Source organism: Bactrocera tryoni, chromosome 3 (assembly GCF_016617805.1).
Source record: "Bactrocera tryoni isolate S06 chromosome 3, CSIRO_BtryS06_freeze2, whole genome shotgun sequence".
Classification (NCBI taxonomy): Eukaryota; Metazoa; Arthropoda; class Insecta; order Diptera; family Tephritidae; genus Bactrocera; species Bactrocera tryoni.
In genome coordinates this window covers 32,702,087-32,727,518 of record NC_052501.1, presented here as the reverse complement: position 1 = coordinate 32,727,518, position 25,432 = coordinate 32,702,087, and the positions used below count along the sequence as shown (strand labels likewise).

The following is a 25,432-nucleotide window of genomic DNA, read 5'->3' as shown; positions in this document are numbered from 1 at the left end:
GAAGATGGTACCTTCTCTGTTTAGTTCTGCAGCTCGAACTATTTTCTCCAGAAGCAGGTTGAAGAAGTCGCACGATAGGGAGTCGCCTTGTCTGAAACCTCGTTTGGTATCGAACGGCTCGGAGACGGAGCTTTTCGTGTTGCTCAACGTCAGTTTACACAGCCGTATTAGTTATGCGGGGATACCAAATTCAGACATCGCGGCATAAAGGCAGCTCCTTTTCGTGCTGTCGAAAGCAGCTTTGAAATCGACGAAGAGGTGGTGTGTGTCGATTCTCCTTTCACGGGTCTTTTCCAAGATTTGGCGCATGGTGAGTATCTGGTCGGTTGTTGATTTGTCAGGCCAAAGCCACACTGTTAAGGTCCAATCAGTTTGTTGACGGTGGGCTTTAATCTTTCACACAATGCTCTCCATAGAACCTTATATGCGATGCTGAGGAGGCTAATCCTACGGTAGTTGGGCAGATTGTGGGGTCTCCTTTTTTATGGATTGGGCATAGCACACTTAAATTCCAATCGTTGGGCATGCTTTCGTCCGACCATATTTTACAAAGAAGCTGATGCATGCTCCCTATTAGTTCTTCGCCGCCGTGTTTGAATAGCTCGGCCGGCAGTCCGTCGGCCCCTGCCGCTTTGTTGTTCTTGAGGCGGGCAATTGCTATTCGAACTTCTTCATGGTCGGGTAATGGAATGTCAGCGACACGGCACTCCTCGTCGTACCAACTGTTCTTTTGCACTTTCCGAAAAATAATGGTTTCGGTTGCAGCTGTACGTAAGGAATTTGAAATGCCGTCCCACAGTTCCCTTATACCGAGTTGTTGACGAGTGCTCTCAGAGAGCAGGAGTGCAAGCCGAGTAGAGAATCGTTCGGCTGTCTGTTGTGATTGCAGCTTCTCGACGTCGAACATTCCTTGTGTTTGTTGGCGTGCGTTTTTTGCTGCACGGAGGCGGGTGCGAATCTTGGCTGCAACAAGATAGTGGTCCGAGTCGATGTTAGGGCCTCGGAGCGCACGCACATCTAAAACACCGGAGACGTGTCTTCCGTCTATCACAACATGATCGATCTGGTTGGTAGTTTTTCGATCCGGAGACAGCCAGGTAGCTTGATGAATTTTCTTATGCTGGAATCTAGTACTACAGATAACCATATTTCGGGCCCCGGCGAAGTCAAACAGCCTCAACCCATTTGGGGATGTTTCGTCGAGGAGGCTGAATTTACCGACCGTAGTGCCAAATATACCTTCTTTTCCCACCCTAGCGTTAAGGTCGCCAAGCACGATTTTGACATCGTGGCGGAGGCAGCTCTCATAAGCGCGCTCCAAGCGCTCATAGAAGGCATCTTTGGTCACATCGTCCTTCCCTTCCATCGGGGCGTGGGCGCAAATCAGCGATATGTTGAAGAACCTCGCTTTGATGCGGATTGTGGCTAGACGTTCATTCACCGGAGTGAATGATAGTACTCGGCGACGGAGTCTCCCTCCCACCACGAATCCAACACCAAACTTGCGCTCCTTTATATGGCCACTGTAGTAAATGTCACAAGGACCTACTCGTCTCTGTCCTTGTCCCGTCCATCGCATTTCTTGGACGGCGGTGATGTCAGCCTTTATTTTTGCGAGGACAACAAACAGCTGGGCAGCGGCACCTTCCCAATTAAGGGTCCGGACATTCCATGTCAGCCTTTATTTTTGCGAGGACAACAAACAGCTGGGCAGCGGCACCTTCCCAATTAAGGGTCCGGACATTCCAGGTGCATGCCCTCAAATCGTAGTCTTTATTTCGTTTGCCATGTGCAAAAGAATCGTTTCTGGCCAAGTGAATGGCGATCTCGCTGTCCGTATTACCTGTGGAGACTCCACATTGCTTATTGAATACTAATTAGTATGTCATATATTGAAAGCAAAAATAACTGTCACTTCAACAGTTTGACGAATCAGTTTACATTTCTATGAAAATTTCGAAGAGGCAACACATCCCATTTACAGATATACCGACGGCAGTTTCATATCGGTAATATTAAATTTAGTAGAGCGAATATTAAGGCGGTTATGTTAAATTATAAATATAAAGTACATTTTCATAATAATTTAATACATTTTTCACGAAAGTAATATTTAGTTTAATATTATTAATTCGCGGTAAAATTATATAAATGGCGAATGAGTGAAGTATTAAATTCAATAAACTTATACATGCATAAATCAAAATATCATTGCTCATACTAAATTTATTATTTTAATTGGTATATAAAATTTATGCTACAATTATTATAGTTCGAAATTATGAAATCTTTTTTTTTTCAAAAATAAATTTGGAGAAAAAAGTATATTTCTCCTTTTTTATTTCCCATATACATTTTTCTCATCCATATAAAAATTTAAACAGTTCAAGAGCTCAAGACATGCGCATACATCAGTTTGAACCTACCTACCTGACGCCTTTTCGCAAATGATTATGTTATGATAACAAATGTCCACATACAGATTTGGCAACGGCAATGGCAATAGATTTGACAGTTAGTATGCCATAAACTTTTGCTTTCGAAATGACCCGTGATTGCAAATTATCGAGAAAATATTTATTGCTGATTAATATGATATTTTCTTTTATCGATATCACAGCTATGTACATTCACTATATGTATACAAAGTTTGTATTACTAATTTTTTATCCGTGGTAAATAGCTTGATTTTGTAACTGTTGCATTAATATTAAGCAATCGTTTTAAGTGTATTTAAAATAAAGGAAAATATGAAGCCAAAGAGAAAAAGGTATAATGTGAGAAGATCTTATTCTTCTTTTTCTACACCTAATAGATACCAGAATCGACAACAAAGTTGTCAAACGCAAAGCTATCAGCAGCAAAATCATTTATATAATTCTGGAACTCCGCATAATTCTGCACCTATAGTAATGGCTTATGCACCTCAAATTACTCCTAATTTTTATAATAACGGCAACAGTTGGCCGTTTCAACCGCCGCGACATTTACCAGCACCCTCGTTTGGACAACAATCATATCATTTTGGTCAACAAAACAATAGTTCGCAAATAAATACTGCCTCTTTACATCATAATGTAGTTAGTAGTACAACTCAGTTTTCAGTTCCACCACATCCGTATCAATTCAATTGTCCGACAAATTATCAGCAAGTTTCTAACGCTAGTCGCACTCAAACAAATACGAAAGTTATTGTTCCAAAAAGAAAGTGGATTAAAGAGGACGCTATACGAGCACTTGATATTGAAGAGGAACTATGTAAACGAAATACATCTGCTCCATATTTAGTCATTCGCTTTCCGGACATACCACTGAATTCTGAATTAGTTAAAGGGTTTTCAGGTCAAATTGATGCAGTTCATTTTCAAAAAAATTCTGCACCACGGTTTTGTTTCGTTCGATTGAAAGAAAATGCCGACGCAAGAAAAGTGATTGAAGATATATCAAAAATCCCATTTGGACAGGGTCATTTATCTGCAGAGTTACGATATGATCCAACCAAACCTCCAGCGGCTTCTAAACCAGAGCAAGTTGATCCTTATACATTATATGTTGGGAATTTGCCTTTATCGATAACGGTGGAAACAATAAAACGACAATTTCCAGGTGCGCTACGATATGATCTTGCCTTTAAATCAAAAACTAAACCTATTAGGTATGCTTTTATTCGTTTTGAAAGTGTAGAAAAATCAATTGAAGCTTTTAAGCATGGTATAAATTTGCAAATCGAAGGCCGCTCTCTTGTTTTACGCTTTCGTAGAGCAAAGTTTAATTCTACTGAAAACGTGTCCTTAGAAAAAGATCAAACAAGTAATAAAAGTACACCAATTGTGGCCGATTTAACAGATAAAAATGATTGCATAATAACAAATAATCTAAAACCGATACAATCAAATTTGGCAAGTGATGGTAAAGTTTTAGTGAAAGCTGAATACCTGAAAGGTAAGAAAATTAGATATAATTTATAAAAATATTGTTTTTAACGAACTAAAAATTATTGTTATACGCTAGATTGTATAAAGGAAGAACAATATGATTCTGAGTACAGTTATGAAGACGAATGTTCAAGTACGTTTTGTGGTAATGGCGATGATTTAGAGTTTCCCGCCATTAAAATAGAAATGGATGATTTTGATGAAACACACAATTTAAATTGTACTTCATCACTCCAATGCGTTTCAGATGGTAAGTGTCATAAATATTCAGCCTCATCACAAACTTCGCGTGAACTCCATTCCCCATGGAGAAATACATGGGAATGATTTATTCACGCGAAGTTTCCGATAATGATGATTTTAAATATCGTGCATACTCTAAATATATTTTTCTGCCTTCAGATGGGGTAGAGCTTGGACAAAGAATCTCTCGTGATCACCTATGCAATTCTGTTCATCGGACAAGTGAGGTGTCTAGCACTATGACTTTACAGAACCTTGATGAAAACGTAGACCATGTGAAAATGCAGATTATTAATACGAAAATGAATGCCGTTGAACCTGAAAGGTCTAAGCCGTCAATTGTATCGATTTCAGAAAAAAAATATATTGAAAATTTGTATGAACAATTAAACACTTCTAAAGTATTTAAAAAAGAAGTACGAAGTGATTTTGATGACCTGGATGCAATGCTCAAAGAAATCGATTAATCATACAAATGAAATATACATCCTTTACTAATATTTGTAAAATGGGGTGTAAATAATTTTTTATAGTTTATAAATAACATACATATTCATAAATATTTCACAGTGTTCACATGATTTTGTCTTGTTTGTATTGAAGGTGTACAGACAATGAACCCGAACAAAGAATTTCAATTCATTCTGGAGAATTTTCCAAAACATCGTTATAATAACAATGTATGAATAAAAATCATCGATTTATCGAGCTACGTTTGAAAATGGATCAAATTAACTGTAACGGGTGTAAGTTTATGTCCTAACAAAAAATTGTCAATTCTGCAGCATTCCTTAAAAATACAACAAAAGCCGCAGGTATGATTTATGTCATAATTTTTTTTACTAACGTTGTATTGCATGTGCTCGAGCTATGTACGTAATAATTACAGCAGTTCAGCAACCATCTTGAACGCACCCATCATTTGAAAGACCAAATAAATTTGAAATCTTGTAGCATCCTTTTACATTTTAGCTGACTAATTACATAGCCATCCATTTGATTGACATTATAATATTGGTCAGTTAATGGAATCGATGGTATGTGTGCGACAGTAAACAGGTATATCCCATCTTCCTCGTTCCTTTCCAAGGGGCTTCCTCATTTCTCATAAAGGGTGATTCATTTCGAGATTCGCTACTTCAAACTATGGCTTCTATATTTTCTTCAGTGTATGCTTATCGTGGTATATTCGGTGGAATATTATGCAAATACGAATGACGGGTGATATGTACTATGTTCAGACCGACATTGAAAACACATTTGTATGATGTGGAATCTAAGTCGTTCGGACCGACAATGTGTGTTTTCGATGAGTTTTAGAACTAGTTTAGAGAACTATCAATAGCTATTACAATGAATTTTACACTTATAGTTTTAACTTTTATATCCACCAACACTTCACTAATTCATTTCTAACCATTTATTTTATATTAAATAGTGCAAAAATAACTTTAATTTCACATCAGGAGTCTAAAATTCATTATAAATTGGCAAGCATAAATGCAAATATCTACTATATATTCTTGATCTGGGGGACCTCCTCTATCCGTACATTTTAACCCCGAAATCGGGTGATGCTATTCTAAATCGCAGCCACTTATTGTAATAGGAAAATACTTATATTTATTATAGATACGCCGTTGGAATATTTCCTTCATTCTTTTTAAATAAAATAATTTCAAATTTCTTTAAAAATATTGAAATCGAAGTAAACACAACCAATTTTGCATTGTGAGGTTTACTTTCATACATCACAAATTTGTGAGGTAATTGGGAGAATTGTGCTTTTGAAATCACCTCAGCATTTGGAAAACCTCACAGTAGTGAGGGTGGTGATCTTTGTGAGGGCACAAGAATAGGGCATTAATTATATAAAACAAGAAAACGTACTTGGCAACACTGTAAGCTGTGTGTTCACTGAAATCTCAGTTTACTAAAATCTACTCAGGTTAAGTTTGTGCAGGGACTACTCATTTATCCCTGGTTTGTGCGTGCAACTATTGTTACGTTTTGTTACATTATATAGTGAAACTTACAAAGTTTTCTTTAAATTATTTCTTATTTATTACAATGCGTTTACTATTGTTGCAGCACAGATTTTTGAAATCAATAAATAGCATTAAGAATAGGCAAGTTCTTAAAAAATGAATTTGGAAGCATTTAATTAATTGCAATCTTAGTAGTTTTGTTGGACACAATCTCTGCAATCACTTTCATAATAACAAAGCTGTTATTAAAAATCGTGATGTCTTTATAAAAAAAGACAATGTGCCTTCGGAGTATGAACTTATATACCGGGCACCAATGGGAATATATGTTACAGTTGCAAAGAATATATCTACAATAACAGCAACAATAATTTCTTCTGCAACCATCTATACCTTAACGAATGAATATAAACTTCCTACACCCAGTTTTGAGTCTATGGGGTTAGTGTCACATCCAGATGACCTTTGGTATTTTTCTTTTGGCTTTATTGCTGTGACAATTGCAATACGGCTTTTTATTGCCAGATATCCTTTACGCATTTATGGTGCGAATGACAAGTAAGTTTTTTCAACATATACGAAGATAGAATAATTTCTTATTAACGATTATAGATATATTGCTGTGTATGAACCCCAATTACCTTTCCAAACATCTAAACATGAGTTCAACAAAGGAGACGTGGAAGAAGTTATAAGTAGGTTTAACCCATGGAACAATTGCACATATCGCTTGGGGAACAGAACATCTTTATTATTAAATCGGTATTTTAGAACTCCATCAGATTACAATCAAATGCTAGGATATAATTAATAACAACGTAAATCAATTGCTTTGAAATTGAAATATATGAAATAGTTTAAGTTTAAAGTTTTAATTAAGAAGCACACGTCGTACTAAAAAGCATAGTTTCATATTCAGTACGTAGAACATAGATAGCAACTTTTAATTTTGTCAATAATAAATTCTTTTATTCAGCTTTTAATTTATTGTTTACAATTTTTTCCAATAACCCCCACAATGGCAATATAGCCACCTCTGACACCACGCTTTCATAGCAGATGTTTTAGATACATTTAGTAAACTATTTATCAATCCACATCTTATGCAATGTCTAAGTGCATTTACTTTTGCTCCTAAGTGCAGATTACTGACACCATCTTTCATATCGTTAATAAATACAACTTCTTCATAATTGACGTCCTTCAACCAACTTGGCTCCGTCGATGCCACAAATATAAATGGATATGATTTATAAAGTGATAAATGATTATTTAATAATGTAGCTGGATTATTAAACTGTTTTTGAGGAATGAGGACTTGAGTAGATAAAAGACTACATTCATCTAATAAAAAGTCATCAGGTTCTGCAGTATTTTGTGCCAAACGGGTTAGAAGTCTAAATAAGGTAGCTAAAACATCAATGTTTTCGACCGACTTTGTATATGTCGGTAAGCATTGTGGATTTAAGAGACCCCATATTCGCGTCATTACCAAAAGCTCTCTTATGCTACTAATAGCTACGCTGTCTCTGCTTATGTCATACCCTTGTTTTTTACTCATCTTCGCTTTAATAACTTCATTCGGAAGCTTTTTCAGAATATTTAATGCCAAATCTGATACCCATTGTATGAGTTGTTGTAAACTTTGTAATGTTATAGGTTCAACAGCGAAGTCTTTGCCATCTAAACTAAATAATACTTTATCTATATCTGTAGAAGGATCCTGCAGTATCATGGCTAAATTATCGCCAGGGCCCTTATCCTGACAACTTAGATCTGCCGGGCGTAGTAAACTTTTGAAAGTTATGGATATGGTATGCAAAATTATTAAATTATCAAAATCTTGTTGTCGTGATTGAATTCTACACATATTGCTCTTCATACACAAGAAATTAGAATAGTAGAAATGACGTATTATTGTAGATTGTTTCGTAAAATTTTCTGTTAGCTTTTCAATAAGTATTTCCAAGTTACTTAAATTTAACATAAGTATATCACTTGCATCCACTCCAGTTATTATACAATACTCCAACAGCGATGTTTGTAAGGATAATGTGTTCAATTTGTAATTTTTATCTGCCACCTGATTTGTTACTTGCATTGCGTACATTTGACCATAATTATCGAATAGAATAAGTAATTGATTCATATGTGTTATGTCTGCTGACACAAATTTGCAGAGACTATACCGATCTTCAGTCATTAATCGGTCGGATATAACCAAAGCCACCTTCTTTAAACCAGGTTCAACAATTTGTATGGTATTATCTTTTAAAATTACAAATATTTGTGTAGTCTGTGTTAATAGTTTGGAACTGCATACATTTGCTATACCCATTCCGAAAGGAACCTTAGCAATATTTTCCCATGTTTCACTCTGAACGAAATCTCCTTTATTTTTTTGAAGTAATTTATGAACGGCTTGATGCTTCTTGCTTAAATGCCATTGCTCGAGCAAACTCCCCTCTATAGTATTGTATCCGATATATAGAACGTCTTCCTTATTTGAAGAAATCCAACCAATGTGTGAGATTTGCTTGTAATTAACAGCATTAAAGAATATACTAGGAAGTGCTTCACATTTTAGAAACAAATTGTCATTATCCATATTTAAAGCCACTTTAAAACAGTAAACAATTTTGGGTCTACAACTGTATGTTAGTGCAACATTAAGCTGACCACTAGAACAATGAGACATGCTGCACAATGATACGTAAAAGCGAGAAAGACCTATACTTTGAGTAACGCCTTTCAGTTCGATGGTATGGTTATTTGTTTCATTTGATTTTTTAAGTGGAGTTATAAAAGCACCTACTAATCCCGACGAGGTAATAACGACAACGCCTTCAGCTGGGGCACTTCCAAAATGTTCCACCGTCGGACGATACTCCAAACGTTCAAACTTGTCAGCATATGTTGGTAAGTCTTTCTTTTGAGAGTGAAAGAATATACTCTTTCCGTTGTGAAAGAATTTCGCTGCTATTATGTCCTCGCCATGAAAATTTACTTTATATACTTGATACCAGATATTCAGGACCTTATCTGTAGACCATATTTCAACAAGTCCATTGTTATAACCTGCCAGTAAAAGTTCTCCGCTGCTATTCCATTCCAGGACTTTTATAAGGTTCTTTGTATTAGTCACACTATAAATTTGCCAGGGTGATATGACATCGCACACATAGATGTGACTGCCGGCATCTAATTCATCACTCACACTATATGCAACTATATTTTTAGACGAAATACTGCTGATTACACTCTTATTAACAGTTGGGATAGAATCACTTTGAACCTTGAAGATAATTGCCATTGTATCGCCGTATTTTTTAAGCAATTCGTTTCAACATTCTACAATAACAGAACCAAGAAGCAGGACATGTAAATAAGAACATTTCCTACCTAGATATTGAAGACTCTTATCGAAAACTCAACAGTCTGATTTCTATAAAGTACGTTCAATGTCTGCTTAACAGATGATCTCCACAGACAATATCAGCTATCTAGATAAATGTTTCCCTGACTTCTACACTTAATTATGAATTAATACACTGAAATTTTTGTTTGTCCTAATGTAGCAAGAGAAACGGGTTGTCGAAAATTTACATAAGAACAACAAATATATGAAACATTTTTTGAATTTCATAAGAAATTCCGGGTCGGCCTCGTGCATCCCACGATTTCAGGGTTAAAAGTGGTATATTAGGATAGAGCTGATGGCCCATATTAAAAACATATTATTGCCGGCGCAAACTTATAGTTTTCGAGATATTTATTTTAAAGTTGTAAATTTCACAAATTTTATTTTGTAATTTCTCGATTTATAGTAACTCTTTCCTTTATATTATGCACTTACAGTTCACTACATTGTTTCCACATATTGATTTTTCAGTAATTATGTAGATATTTGCCTAAAATAAGCATTTCATATTTTACACAAATTTCAATGCATGCACAATAACATAAGTACTCTGTGTTGTCAAATAATAAATATTGCCATATCTGCACATTTATACCCCAAATACATAAACCATTTAGCCTTTTCTTGATATATCATGACTTTTGATCGGCCAGGGTAATTTTTTTGAAGCGCGGAGAGAAAAAGGAGTTTTACTCGAAAAAAATCTGGCATACCCCAGTTTTGGATCGGTCAAGGTTATTTTATTTGGAGCGCGGCCGAAGGCCGCCAACGCAAGAAGGAATTTTACCCGAAAATCACTTTACACACCCCGGTGTAGGGGTTTCAGAATATTTTGAAGATGGTATTTGCTTCCTGCGTTTGAGTTTTTTATTATTTTATTTATTGACACACACAGGTGTTGAATCGGCCGCTTCCATAGTCTAATGTTTTACCCCGGTGTTGGATCGGCCAGGGTTATTTAATATAAGCGCTGCCGATGGCCGCCAACGCAAAAAGGCGTTTTACTCAAAAAAAACCTGACACACCTCCGTTTTAGATCGACCAGGGTTATTTTGTTTGAAGCGCGGCCGAAGGCCGCCAACGCAAAAAGGAGTTTTACTCGAAAAACACTTTACACACCCCGGTGTAGGATCGTTGAATTTCACAATATTTTGAAGATGGTATTTGCTTCCCACGTTTGAGTTGTTTCATTTAATTTTAGTGTTTTCAATCGTTTCGATATGATAACACTTGTTATTTGATAACACGAAACACTTATGTTATTGTGCAAGTAGTGAAATTTGTGTAAAAAATAAAATACTTATTTTAAGCAAATATCTAAATAATAAATATAAAATACATAGGTAGAAACATTGTAGTGAAGTGTAAATGTATAAAAAGTGCATAATATGAAAAAAGTTACTATAAATCGAGAAATTGCAAAATAAAATTTGCGATATTTTCAACTTTAAATGCAAATATCTCGAAAACTATTAATTTGCGGTTGCTATAATTATATATATTCTTAATCTGGAGCATCAGATCCATCCAACCATACCACTTTTAACCCTGGAATCGTGGGATGGTATACTAAAGTTTCCCCGAAAGGCCTTTTATAGCAAAATTAGTTTACGAGCTATTAAGCTCATTTAAAAATTCCAACCTTTCAACAAGCTATTTCACAACATTTAACATACTTTACGCACATTTTTCACTTCAAATTAATTAAATTAAAATGTAAACATTTAAACAAATTCACAATTTACATTTTTCGCAGGTTTTTAAGAAAAGAACGTATATTTTAAAAAATAGTTTTTGCACTCGTTGTGGACATTATTTATGTGCTAACAACTATGAGAAAATGGTTCGCTACCACATGATAATAGGCAAATAAGAGCGATTCCCTGAAATTTCTCTTTTAAGCTAAAATTCCTCTTTCTTCATTTAGCAATCTTAGTTCTAATAAAAACAAGTGCCTATAAATTATATTTCTAATTAAAATGAGTATAAACAATCTTTCCATGCATATGAATATTTTCTTATTTAAGTTTAATAAATAAATAAGTAATATTATATAATAATATTACGTAAAAAAGTGTAAAGTGTAGAGAAAGGATTACTACGCGAGGGTACTTCAGTCACGCAGTACTCTGTACACAAATCTAAACTATTATATAACATTATAATAAACTTTTTATAATATTATGATCTGATTTTACTATAATATAAAATTGTAATAAATAAAAATATTATATTGCAATCATATACATACATTTTATAATATTATAACATAGTTTTACTTATCTGTGTTTATTAAATATAAATCACATATTATTCGTATCTAAGGAAAAAGTGTTCACATACTCAATTATAGCTTGAAAAATCTTGGAACGATTTTTTATACTTAATAAGGAAAAAAAATTACGTGAAAGTACAATAAAAAAAACGCTTTCGTTCCTCCTCTGGAGACGCCCCCCTATCAGCAATTACCCTATTTATACCGAAATTCGAAAAGACAGTTTTCGGTGAAAACTACTTGAAAACTTACATTCCACTCATTATAATCGGTGCCTGCTCTAGTTTAATCGATGTTTTTGTTTACATTCCATATACAAATACAGCTGTCACTTGATATTGTCATATTAGGGGATTCTCTTGCTCTTGCAAAACCCTTGCACAGTGCACGAATTGCACAATTTTCCTCTTGGTGCAACGGCACAACAACAAACACACGCATAAAATTATTTGCAACGGCTGTAAAATATGTCAGACCAAAATTTTATTTTCGTGCAATGACACGTAAAAATATAATTTCAACCCTGTTTTAGCTGTCATTTTACATAAAGACATATTTCGTCGTTAAATTGTTGAGGAAGGTAAGTTTGAAATAGATTTTATAATTTCTACTTAAATTATAAAGATTTGTTACAGTTTTTTTGTTAAGAATGTGTGCACAATAGTCATGCACGATAGTCATTCTCAATAAATTGACCGAATCAGCCGTTCATATATCAATATGAATATCTTAGCCTTGTATAATTCGGTTTCGCATTTTTCATCGTGCAATCTTGCAAGAGCAAGAGGCATCCAAACCTTACCATTCTCGTTGCACAAAATGTAAACAAACAAATAAATTTGTGAGTTGTCAGGAAAACAAGTCCGAACGACTTAGATTCCACAACGCGCAAATGTGCTTTCAAGATGTTTTCAATGTCGGTCCGAACATAGTTTTATGCTGCTTTATATGGGGTTGTCTTCAAGTGTACATTTGTAAATTTATGACTTGTGTCCCCATGCATTTTTATTTTTATTGGATGCGGATTGCATATAAATGCATGTGGCTGTTTATGTACATATGTATGTATGTTTGTTTGAAAATATATATTTATTTTTAATAGTATTTCGGCTTTGCTGATAAGTAAGCATATTCAATGATATTTGAACAGTCCCAGTTTCCATAACAAACAACAGGGCTGTCATCACAAATATCACCGAAAGGGGTGCATTTGTCAAGGGCCTTCACATTCGGAAGAGCAGAATAAAATTAATGCTTAAATGGATGAGTCTTTGCATGAAGATCCAGATTTGCAAAATGTAATGGATGAAATAGAGTTCACCAAATGTACCATGAAAATAAGCAAAGCTCCCGAGCATTTATGATCGTTGGATGGGTGTCGCCAATCGGCTACGGAGAGGATTGCTAAATATGCTGAGTGGGTGTAGCTAGAGGATCTGTCTCCAGGAGTCATGACCATATGAAGCAGTACTATTCGGTTACATCATTTGAGCGACTTGGCGTGAATGTGGATGGTCCATCTCCAAACAATAGATTTGGAAACAGACATGTTTTGGTAATCAAGAGGATGTACTCGCAAGAGGGTAACAAAATTCGATGTTTCAATGGGCCAAGAATGCAATACACTTGTGCCAACGAATTTTCCAGTCATCATAGCATTTGGAAAAATCTTTCGTCGTGATCAGATGAGAGCCTTCTTCGATTAAGCTTTTATATCCTCAATTGAGTCAAAATGGTGTCCTCGGAGTGGTCAAGTGAATTTGCTGAATAGCCAGAAGTTACACGAAGGTAAATCAGGCGAATGCGGTGGTTGCGGCACGATATTAGTTGAAAATGTGGACGTAGTAAAAATCGGAGAATTCACTTTTAGATCCTCACAAAACGACGCGTATCTCAAATACTAATGAATACTTTGACGTGAAATTTAGTCACTAATAGTACTACTAACTTAAAAAAAAATATTTACCGATTCGAAAAACACGCGAGGTATAAATTAAAAATTCAGCTTTCAAAGGATGTACCAGAAACCGGGTATGCGGAAAGCGGATGGAATGAACTCCAATAAGAGATTGAGGACTAAGGAAGTTAAAATCATACCCTAAGACATGATGAGAGACATAAATACATAGTTTTTTGTACTGAAAATATGTTTAATTGAGACAATCATGCATAGGGTAATAGCGGGATTCTGTAACCACACAAAACTAAAAAGAACTCTTACTGAAAATATGTTTAATTGAGACAATCATGCATAGGTTAATAGCGGGATTCTGTAACCAGTTTGAGACATTTTGAGTAAACTCAATTTTGACTCAAATTTGAGACCTGGTAGTTAGCAGGACACAAAACTAAAAAGAACTCTTACTGCCATTTTGAATATACTGAATAGAGATCATCATAGATATTAATCGATTGTCGTTTTGTATATTTTGTAAGCAACTCAAACATGAAAAGGTTAAAAGTAAAACAATTTTACATAAATTTCGTAAATATTATGAAACAAAATCAACATATATTTTATTTTTATTGATAATTATGTTTTTTGACTATGTTATAGAAAATTTAATATTTGTTATCAACATATTTATTTTCATTCAAGTGTAAAAACATCTCCGAATAATGAAATGTAATAGATTTTGTGACTGTCACTTACAGCATAGCAAAATCGTCTCAAGTCTCAAAAAATTGTCTCTAACGTAAAATCTCAAATTTAGAGACTTGAGACTGTATCACAGTACAGAATCGCACGGTAAGGGCAGTGTGACAAACACGGATGATATAATAAAATCGCGACAACGATAAATTGCCAGAACTATACAGCCTAATTCGTAGTTGCCAATATGTTCTAGTAGCAATGGGTGGCCAACAATCTTTGGGACTTTTATTTAACATTTAGTACTACAAATAACCATATTTCGGGCACCGGCGAATTCGATCAGCGTCAACCCATTTTAGGATGTTTCCTCGTGGAGGCTGAATTTACCGACTGTTTTGCCAAAGATACCTTCTTTGCCCGATTTTAACATCTTGGCGGTGGTAGCTCTCATAGGTGCGCTCCAAGCGCTCATAGAAGGCATCTTTGATCACATCGTCCTTCTCTTCCATCGTGGCGTGGGCGCAAACCAGCGATATGTTGAAGATCTTCGCTTTGATGCGGATTGTGGTTAGACGTTCATCCACCGGAGTAAATGACTGTACTCGGCGACGGAGTCTCTCTCCCACCATGAATCCCACACCAAACTTGCGCTCCTTTATATGGCCACTGTAGTAAATGCCACAAGGGCCTACTCGCCTAAGTCCTTGTCCCGTCCACCGCACTTCTTGGACGGCGGTGATATCAGCCTTTACTCTAACGAGGACATCAACCAGCTGGGCAGTGGCACCTTCCCAATTAAGGGACCGGACGTTCCAGGTGCATGCCCTCAAGTCGTAATCCTTTTTTCGTTTTCCATGGTCATCATCAAAAGGGGGGTCTCTCATCCGAGGCAGATGATAATCTTTCAGGGGGGGCTTTTTTTTACGTGGCGGGTCCCAAACTCAGCGCACAACCCTGTGTAGGGTATGTTTCGTCTTTTCACTTTAGCTCGCCTTCGAACGGATGTTTTTAGGCCACCCAGAGGATACTTGATCAAAGACTGGATGCCGTGTGCTGCTTGAGCCATATGTAAAAGAATCGGAACGGCATACAAAATATATACTTATGTATGTATGAAGCTACAGAGCTATCCCTATTAGTCACACAAGAAGAACTCTTGGCTGTTGCAAAAAAACAACAAAAGCTCAAAAGCGCCAGGAATATATGGTATACCAAATAGAGCTCTAAAAAAGGCTCGACTCTAAGCCAGTATGTTTGTTAAAATGTACAATGCGAGTAAAAAAGGTGATCCCCGATCCGTGGAAGGTACAGCGTTTGGTTCTACTCTCAAAACCAAAAAAATCACACGAAGAACCATCATCTAATCGACGAAACCATAAGTAAAGTATACGTAAGAAACCGCTTGGAGTTAGCAATCCAAAAAGTCAGCAGATTATCAAAGGGACAATAGGGATTTATAAAAAACAAGTCCACTATTGACGCACTAAGAGAAGTAGTTGATACTGCGAAATGTGCAAAAAGTAGGAAAAGATGGAAAGGTGGTACAAAAAAATATTACGCGCTAATTACCCTGGATGTGAAGAATGCGTTCAACTTCGTAAAATGGGCAAATGTAATAAAAGCTCTATATGAAATACTCGCTCCTTATTATCTGATAAATATTATAATAACCAATAAATAGGAGATTTTTATTCGACGCGGACGAAGGCTCTCAGAGCTACACTATCTTCAATGAAGTACCGCAAGACTCGGTTTTAAGCCCACTACTATGAAACCTGATGTACGATGAGGTGCTATGCGGATGACCACAAAGTGGCAGCAGTGTCTAAACATGTGGCTGACTTCCGCATCAAGTGCAATGACTGCAAAAATGATTTGTGCCAATGGTTTGCTACTATGAATGTAGAGCTGCCTGAACAAAAAAACAGAAGTCTTGTTGATAAGCTCCAGAAAAATTGAAGAAAATATATCCCTCACGATAGGATAATGTTGGATTACTTTACAGCTAAAGTATTAATTTTGCGGGATACCAAGTTCAGACCTAGCGGCAGAAAGGCAGCTCCTTTTCGCGCTCTCAAAAGCAGCTTTAAAACCGACGAAGAGGTGGTGTGTGTCGCTCGTCTTTTCCAAGATTTGACGCTTAATGGATATTTAGTCCTGGCACCACTTCACTATGAATCTGCACCTTTTGGCTAATATAGAGGTAGAGTTGGACCGACTTCACAAAATACCGCAATATTATAACTTCAAATGCTGTAATTCAGTTTATTAACACAAAGTTTAACTTGTCTCATAACTATAGTTAGCTTTATACATACATACATATATGTAGCCATTTTAAATGTTTTTTCTCTTCATATGGATTTTATTCTTCAATTTTGTCCTCTAATTATATATTGTCATAATTAATCACTGTTATATAATCATTAGTCGTCACCACTTTTGTATTTGTCAATAAATAAATAAATAAAACATGATGCACAGCAATGTGCAAAGTAGTATAGAATACTATATAACGATCAGTAAAAATAATTTCTGCTGAATAAAGTTATAAGTGCGAACATGTTATTAGTCTCAAAAACCACTAATTGATTACAACATTATATGCCAACGATTGTATAGTATATCTTATCTGTGTTTTATTGCTATCAGTAAAGTCGTATCGTTTGTGGTGCAGTATGTACTGTGGTAAGTAGTCATCTTTAAATATTCCGTATCGGTATAAAACATATATATTACAATTTCACCACGGTCATTGTAATTCGTATAAATTACTGAGCGGTTGATAAAATTTTACGGGAGAAAGTTGTTTGAATTTCGCAAGTGAATATAAAAACCGGAATTCTTAACAAGTGTTTATTAGTGAAATATGGCTGACTTACCCAATGTTCTGCAACAGCTTTTCAGGTGAATATTAATGTGCAAAACAAATAACAATTATAAACAAATAAGTTTCCCATATTATCTAAAAATGGCATTTAACTTTATTTCACTTCTTATCACATTTCTTCCATAAATGTACATATGAATACACTTTTACCAATATATGTACATATGTATATGATTTCAGGAAAACAGTGCATTTAATATTAAAGATAAATGTTATTTAGTTAAGAGTGATCGCGCTTTGTTATTATTTATCAGATAATAAATATTAAGCTATACATTATTACAAACATTTCAATGTAACTGTTTAGAATTTTTTTAAGGCGAATGTGGGACGAGGAATACAAAATGTTAACAGAACTAAAGAGATTTAGAACGTAAATCAGTTGCCGGACACATCTAGGATAATAATAAAAAAATTTAAAAGTATTAATATACTACAATGCAATTTTGATACGCAATTTCGGAAATTTGCATTTTTCAAGCAGATTATAAAAATAATTATGCATTGAAGTTGATGTATTATTTAAATTAAATTATTACAAACGAAATATTTTTAAGCACCATTCTGAATATCTTGGCGCTACAGTTAGACGGTGAATTCGGGGTTAAAATGGGTATGGGTTGTGAGATGAGCGTTGCCACATCTTACCGCCAATATGAAGGGTTTTATTTTGAAAATATGAAAAAATCTTCACTGAAATTTTTCCATTTTTTAAATAAATAATTTATTAGTATTTCGGATATAAAAAGGGGATGGTCGGTTAGAGGTGGTTCTCCAGATACCAGCGTTTTCTAGGAAGCGGAAGAAAAATTTATTTAATTTAAATTTAAATGAAAAGTTCGAACGAATGTCTACTTTAGGAGAAAACGAAATTGTTAATTGAAAAATATTTTACTTGAATTATATTATATAAGTACCCTTTCTGAGAAAATTTTCCAGTTATCGCACATTGCCGTTTGAACTACATATACAGTAGCGGACAGTGAAATCCGGACAACTAAAAAATCATAGTTTTTCCTTATTATTTTAGTGGAATGTTTAAGTTATTTATTTAAAACAATAGTAGTATATATTTAATACGTTAGTATTAACCGTAAAAATAGTCAGTGTAGTGGATTGCACTTACAAAAATTTTTATTTTATTCATTTTAGGTATTGTATCATTTTGGTAACTAGCAATATAAACAGTGATAACTTTGTTTTATCTACATTGGGGAAATGATTTTATAGTTTTAATTAAAGGAAATATTAATCTATACAAAAGCACTCGTTTTAGTATTTTGTCAAACTTCCTTTGCTTTTTATAACGGCTTTTACACGCCCGGGCATTGAAGTTATGACCACGCTTCTTCGAGAATTCCATTCAGCTCTGCTAAATTCGTTGGTCTCTTCTGTTCTACCTGAGCCTTCATTATAAACCAAAGGTTCTCAATGGGATTGAGATCCAGACTGTTTCCTGACCACTCCAAAGTCGAGACCCCGATTTTTGATAAATAATTCTTCACCTTAAAGAAAGAAAAAAGGATAAGTATAAAATTTGTAATTAAAATTATAGCAATAAACTCTAGTTGTACAAAAAAATGGATACTTACTATTTTGGCACGATGGCAGGGCGCAGAGTCATCCTGAAAAATAAGGACATCCGCTCGCGAAAAGTGGTTTCTCATTCAAGGTATTAAATTCGTTACAAGTATCTCCTGATCACCAGTTCTCCTTCGCACGTAGGTCATACCGTCGCTGCAAAAAATGTTAAATTTGGACTCATGTGAAAAAATTACATTTCGCCAATCAAGTTGAGTCCAATTTTGATGTTCTTTTGTCCATAGTAAACGGTTTTGACGCATTTTTGAGGTTAAAAGTGTTTTTTGGCAGCCCGACGAGCGTTCAAATCAACCTCTTGAAGTTTTCGACGAACAGTTCTTGCGCCATATCGACATCTTTAAATAACTCCACTTAATGTCCTCAGCATTTTTGAAGTGATCCCTCAAGCTGATAGAATGTATTACCTGATCTTCCCTAGAACTTGTCTACTTCTTTGCTCCAGAGCCAGTTTTTCTCTTAATAGACCTGGTTTTATCGAAATTTTTTAGAAATTCTCTAATGGAAGACATGCTGAAGCCAACTCTATCACTAATTTCCCGAATGGTCAGATTTTCTTTTCGGAAAATCAAAATATTACTTTTCTGCAATTCGGACATTTTTTTTAATTTGGCATATTTAACCTTTAACCAAGCACGAGCACAAAATAAACTTTGAAACTATTGAAAAATAAAACTAAAAGTTGTTAGAAAACGTGTACAGAGCACTAATTTAAGTGAACGAATAAACCTTTCCGCAAAAAATTACACTTGTCGGTTACAATCGTGCTTTAAATACAAATCGACGGGTTGTCCGGATTTCACTGTCCGCTACTGTACGTGTTTTCGTAATCATTGTTTATGTTTTTATTATTTCTTATATAAATATTAAATTGGGATTTATCTCAGTGGTTTTATTGCTTAAAATATTACCCAAATATGTATGTTGGTGATGTTGATTATTATTTTTGTTGTTCCATTGCTAGCTATATCAACTCCAACAAGGAAGAATATATTACTGCGTTGAAGGTTGCTGTTGCCATACAATCGGTATCAGCGTGGCCTGATAAGCGCGATGAAATACAAGCTATGGTGCGGTTGGTTGCTGATAAGTTGAGAAACCTCGGTACTGATGTTGAATTGGCTGATATTGGTAGACAGCGGTTACCAAATGGTAAAGAAATAGCCCTACCGAATGTGATTTTAGGAACTCTAGGAAAGGTTTGAAATTAAATGTTTTTAAATTTAACGTAAATTATGTACCTAATTATGATTTATTAATATCTATAGGATCCAAAAAAGAAGACAATTGTAGTTTACGGTCATCTGGACGTACAACCAGCTTTGAAAGAAGATGGTTGGAATACGGAGCCTTTTGATCTGACCGAAATCGATGGAAAGTTGTATGGCCGTGGTGCAAGTGATGACAAAGGACCTGTTTTATGTTGGTTACATGCCATTGAGGCATTCCAAAAACTAAATATTGACTTACCCGTCAACTTAAAATTTGTTTTTGAAGGAATGGAAGAAAGTGGTAGTGAGGGTCTGGATGATCTTTTGCTAGCTCGTAAAAACGGGTTTTTGTCAAATATCGATTATGTTTGTATATCTGATAATTATTGGCTTGGAAAGAAACGACCATGTTTAACCTATGGTCTTCGTGGCTTAGTTTATTATACTATTGAAGTAGAGTGTGCTGTTAAAGATTTACATAGTGGTGTATTTGGTGGCACTGTGCATGAAGCAATGCCAGATCTTTGCTATCTTCTCAGTGTACTTGTAGACAAGGATACCAACATTCTCATTCCCGGCATTGACAGAGATGTAAGTATACACATTGATGAATACTTCAGGCTTCAAAGTAAATGTGCCTGGTATTTCCTAATATATTCAGTCTGATTGTGTTTCCAAGTTATTAAAATGATAATGCATGCTATTTTATAGAACTAGTTGTAATTCTATCAAACATGTTTGTATTAAAAAAAATTGTACCTTTCACTATTGATTAATTTTTAATTAACAATAATCATCAAAATTAATCTCCATTGTAATACTTATTAATTAATTTATATTTCAGGTTGCACCTCTTTTACACAATGAAAAGGAAATTTATCAGAATATTGATTATGAAGTTGAAGATTACAAGTGAGTATTTATTATATTTTGGGATTTCTTTTATTTTTAAAACCAAAACCATGTTTTTTTTAGTTTTTTTTTTTAATTTACAATGTTATTCTCGACTAAGTTATTTATTTCAATTTAAGAACAGGTAATCAAAAACCAAAAGATCGATTTTGAGGCTTTAAACTTAAACTTTATATATGCGGTGAAATTCCTCATGACCGGACACCTACCATCACAGTGTTTTTATTCGGCTAAGGAAGCTGTTCATATATGGGGGCGTGGCAAAAACGAATGTTTAAAATGTATCCTTAGGGTCAGGAGCTGCAATTTAAAACTATATTTCTACTGAACTAATAAATGTGAGCCAATGTCAGTCAGAAGTGAATGAATGACAATTATCGGATTAGTTTCCGTTGAGCCACCGCTATTCAGACGACGCCAGCGCTGAAACACTGAAAACAGCGATCGCAAAACACCAAAAATTAATGAGAATTAAGAAAAAATTAGGGAACTATAAATACACACATTGTGTATGAAAATATTAATGGAAGCGTTGTGTTCATGAAATTTGTCCAGGTTATAAGGACTCCGTATTGGGGGATTTCACTGTACTTATAAAAGAAAGTATGACCACAATAGCTCCAGGGTTGCGAATTTTTTAATTATCCAATGATATTTCAATTCATGATTCTGAATATTAAAATTTTTAGTTTTTATTAAAAAAAAAATATTACATTTTTATTTAAAAATTAAAATTTTAACTTCCGATGATTAATCGGATACACCTTGGATTAAAAATTAATAGTGAAAATTGTCAATTCATAAGAAAAATAATGAAGGTGATGTCTCTGCGTGCGCTTTAGTTCAAAATGGTAGAACACGAAGTACCCAAACGCGAAAAAGTGTAAGTTATAATTTATAATTCTTAATTAACGACGTTATAAATAAGAGCGCTACAAAATTTTTAGTACTTTTTAACTACATCATTACATGGGGAGTGAGCGGGATTGTTCTTCGATTTCATCCAATTTCACTACGTCGGTAGAAGTTCTTATAAGATTTGTACTTAGCAAATTTGGTTGTTTTAGCTTTAGTGGTTTAGGGGAGTGTGAAAATGGATGAAATCGTATTTTAACCCCGCCTATTCTCCACATAACGGTACTGTTAAAAACTACTAAAAGCGTGATCATATGAGAGGTAAAATCACATATCTCGGGACTTGCTCGACCGATTTCAATCAAATTCTTACCGGCATCATTTTTGAAGAAACGTGGACTGATGATTCCACCGGCCACAAACTACATCAAATCGTTGTTTTTCTGGATGAAATGGCAGCTCTTGAATATATTCAGGTTGCTTTTCGTCCCAAATGCGGCAGTTTTGCTGTTTTACATACCTATTGAGCTAGAAATGGGCCTCATCATCAAAATTGGGAACGTCGAGCGGCTTCAATTCTTGCACAAGTTTTTTTTTTGTTCGTTCTCAATTGAAGATTTCGAATGCCCCAAGTCGTTCCATGTCTCCGGTCTTCGTGTACACTTTCAGCTACGAGTGCTATATTTTCTTCACTGCGAGCTGGACTTGGTCTATTCGATAGAATATTATCTAATAATGAACGATGGGTCTCAAGAAGGGTGATGGTGTTGCGAATAGAGCGCTCAGTAGGCCGATTATATTGATCATAAATTGAACGAATTGTAAACGTTGTTAGGCGTAAGTCTTTCCAAAATGAAATGCCAAACAATACTGAACAAACAAACATGTCAGCTTGACACAACTCACGCGAAATTTGTCAAAAAATGCTATTGAAAAAGTACCCCTACTTGGCTCACCCGTTGTTATGTCTGTGGGCCAATAATGGGTGAAATTCGGCCCATACACCTAATACAAAAGTTTCCAAACTTCCGGGTGTCTTTAAACCCTTTAAAATGGGGATAAAATTGACCTAATCCCCATATACTATGTAACTAATAATGGGTTGTCAAAAAAGTCTTGCGGTATTTTTATTGAATTTTTTTTATTGAAATTGAAATGAACTTTCGATGACTCATGCCCAGCTCTTGACCGATGCTACGGCTGCTACTATGCCGGTTTCTTTCGACCAATTCAGCGATTTTATCGCAATTTTCGACGACAGGCCTTCCGGAGCGTAGCGCATCTTCGACCACCTCTACACCAGAACGAAAACGTTGAAACCATCGTTGTGCGGTGGAAATGGAAACTGTATCGGGTCCATAAACTGCACAAATTTTATTGGCGGCTTGAGATGCATTTTTGCCTTTATCGTAGTAGTACTGTAAAATATGCCGTATTTTCTCTTTATTTTGCTCCATGTTTGCGACGCTATAGCTCACGAACGACTTAAAAGAAACGACAATCAATCAAACACGTGTTAGCGCGTGAAATGAGCTTTCCAAAAAGGTATAGCATGACCCGATGCGACGAATAAAACTAGAACTACACGCTTTCAGCGCCAACTAGCGAAAATACCGCAAGACTTTTTTGATAACCTAATATTATGTTTTTCGAACACCCGGCTGACTTTACTCCATATGATTGGCGATTGTATGTGATATACCTTAATGGTACCTGGAAACATTTTATTACTATACGGCACGTTAATACTATAGTCAACTCCTATATACCACTTATACCCGGGGTGTTGTGGAATCTGATAGTTGTCGGTATCAGAATTGAAACCGATAAAAAAAAAGTAGTAGGTGTCATGAATTCAGATATTATTGGTTTGATGTTCGAAACAGAATTTATATCGGTTTTGGGTGGGCAAGAAGATAGTCGCTGACAGTTTTGAAATGTATGTAAGTTAAAAAATCAAGTTATTTTATTGTAACGAATTAATTTATCTTTAATTCTATAGTGGAAAACATAAGAATAAAACACGAAATGTCTTAATAATTGAGTTATTGAAAAAAAAATCGATATTTAAAGAAGATTTATAAAACGTAATTTAACACCCAAATGCGTTTTTATTCATTCGATAAATGTTATCTCTTAAAATCTTCCTTTAATTAACTTTAATAGTAAGTATTGCTTCCAAATAAATTCATTTGCAAGTTTTGTCACATTAGTAAACAGCTGATTCGAATATTGGTTTTGCGTATGTTCGAAAGCCGAAAATCCAAATAGATTCTGTGACACCATTGAAAATCAGGATTGGTTTGCAATTCTGACAGCTAAGCAATTCTGTCTTGAATTCTAAAGTCCTTGAGTCATTCGTTGGGGTATTCTCTTTCTTTAAACCTTATTCGCTTCTGATAATCGCGCTTGTTTCTATATCGCTCTCAATTATTACATCGGCAAAAAACGACTGTTATATGTCGTTTCTATATTCGTTTTAAAATGGGGAATACGAATTTGTTTTCGATAAATGTCGAAACAGCAACAGAAATATCAAATAGCCATTCTGATTTCATTTTAAACGGACAACGGGAATAGGGCCGACTAATTTTAAAGATTTGGTGTTTTTCCCATGTTTAATACGAAAAATATATCGTGTGTCTGAATTTATATTCCTAAACTGCACTAAATAAATACTTACAAATAAAGTATTTAGGAATAAATATGAAAAAAAAACTATTTACGAATATACTATAACATTCTGTAGTCTCTGTATTTATTTATATAAACGAGTAACGTTTATATTTCCAGAAATGATATTGGAGCTCGTAGTCTACCTCACAATGAAGACAAAACGAAATTATTGATGCACAGATGGCGTTATCCAAGCCTTTCCATTCATGGAATAGAAGGTGCCTTTTATGAGCATGGCGCAAAAACTGTCATACCAGCTAAAGTCATAGGAAAATTTTCTATACGTTTAGTTCCTAATCAAGATCCAGAACATATCACTGAGTGCGTTACCAAATACTTAAATGAGAAATGGCAGGAACGAGGATCTCCTAACAAAATGAAGGTAATTTTTTTACACTCAAATAATTTGCTTATATTCTCATTAATATTTATAATCCTCTTAAAAGGTCAACCTTGTAAGTAGTGGCAAACCTTGGACTGAAGATCCTAATCATCCTCATTATGAGGCAGCCAAAAGTGCAATCAAACATGTATACAAAACGGAGCCTGATATGACACGAGAGGGTGGGTCTATACCTGTGACACTAACACTTCAAGAGGCCACTGGCAAAAACGTTATATTAGTCCCTGTAGGAGCTTGCGATGATGGTGCCCATTCACAAAATGAAAAAATAGATATTTACAACTATATAGAAGGAGTAAGTAGACTTTCTGTTAATCCATGTTTCTATATATGTTTAATTCGGATTACTTTTAGACTAAACTTCTCGGAGCTTACCTTTACGAAGTTGGAAAACTGGAGTAAATCTAAAAAACGAATGGATCTAATGA

At 34.9% G+C, this 25,432-nt stretch overlaps 5 protein-coding genes and 1 long non-coding RNA gene across 10 annotated transcripts in view; 4 read left to right on the top strand and 2 right to left on the bottom strand.

Annotated features, from left to right (window-relative positions):
- Positions 1 to 25,432, top strand: part of LOC120771970 (putative sodium-coupled neutral amino acid transporter 11) — a 550,765-nt gene that overhangs the window by 327,006 nt on the left and 198,327 nt on the right. The window lies entirely within an intron of this gene.
- Positions 2,636 to 4,919, top strand: LOC120771969. Of its 2 annotated transcripts, XM_040100316.1 has the most exons (4): positions 2,636 to 3,606; positions 3,685 to 3,942; positions 4,012 to 4,185; positions 4,338 to 4,919. In XM_040100316.1, exons 1-4 carry the CDS (start codon positions 2,751 to 2,753, stop codon positions 4,643 to 4,645), a joined length of 1,596 nt encoding a protein of 531 aa, XP_039956250.1. In that variant the 5' UTR covers positions 2,636 to 2,750; the 3' UTR covers positions 4,646 to 4,919. The 2 variants fall into 2 exon arrangements, with proteins under 2 accessions (XP_039956250.1, XP_039956249.1); XM_040100315.1 differs by having other exon boundaries at positions 2,636 to 3,942.
- LOC120771976 lies at positions 6,125 to 7,149 on the top strand. Of its 2 annotated transcripts, none has more exons than XM_040100333.1 (3): positions 6,125 to 6,307; positions 6,362 to 6,724; positions 6,779 to 7,149. In XM_040100333.1, the coding sequence occupies exons 1-3, from the start codon at positions 6,249 to 6,251 to the stop codon at positions 6,975 to 6,977; spliced, it is 621 nt and encodes a 206-aa protein (XP_039956267.1). In that variant the 5' UTR covers positions 6,125 to 6,248; the 3' UTR covers positions 6,978 to 7,149. The 2 variants fall into 2 exon arrangements, with proteins under 2 accessions (XP_039956267.1, XP_039956266.1); XM_040100332.1 differs by having other exon boundaries at positions 6,359 to 6,724.
- On the bottom strand, positions 7,108 to 9,587 carry LOC120771966 (mediator of RNA polymerase II transcription subunit 16). Its single transcript, XM_040100302.1, has one exon. It carries the CDS (start codon positions 9,477 to 9,479, stop codon positions 7,158 to 7,160), a length of 2,322 nt encoding a protein of 773 aa, XP_039956236.1. The 5' UTR covers positions 9,480 to 9,587; the 3' UTR covers positions 7,108 to 7,157.
- LOC120771972 (cytosolic non-specific dipeptidase) lies at positions 17,220 to 25,408 on the top strand. The gene is made up of 7 exons (XM_040100323.1): positions 17,220 to 17,365; positions 19,912 to 20,146; positions 20,216 to 20,749; positions 21,003 to 21,070; positions 24,719 to 24,983; positions 25,048 to 25,299; positions 25,359 to 25,408. Exons 1-7 carry the CDS (start codon positions 17,328 to 17,330, stop codon positions 25,404 to 25,406), a joined length of 1,440 nt encoding a protein of 479 aa, XP_039956257.1. The 5' UTR covers positions 17,220 to 17,327; the 3' UTR covers positions 25,407 to 25,408.
- Positions 18,458 to 19,856, bottom strand: LOC120771977. Its single transcript, XR_005705019.1, has 2 exons — positions 18,941 to 19,856; positions 18,458 to 18,853 (listed from the first exon to the last, which is right to left on the bottom strand). It is a non-coding gene; the product is annotated as an uncharacterized LOC120771977 (long non-coding RNA).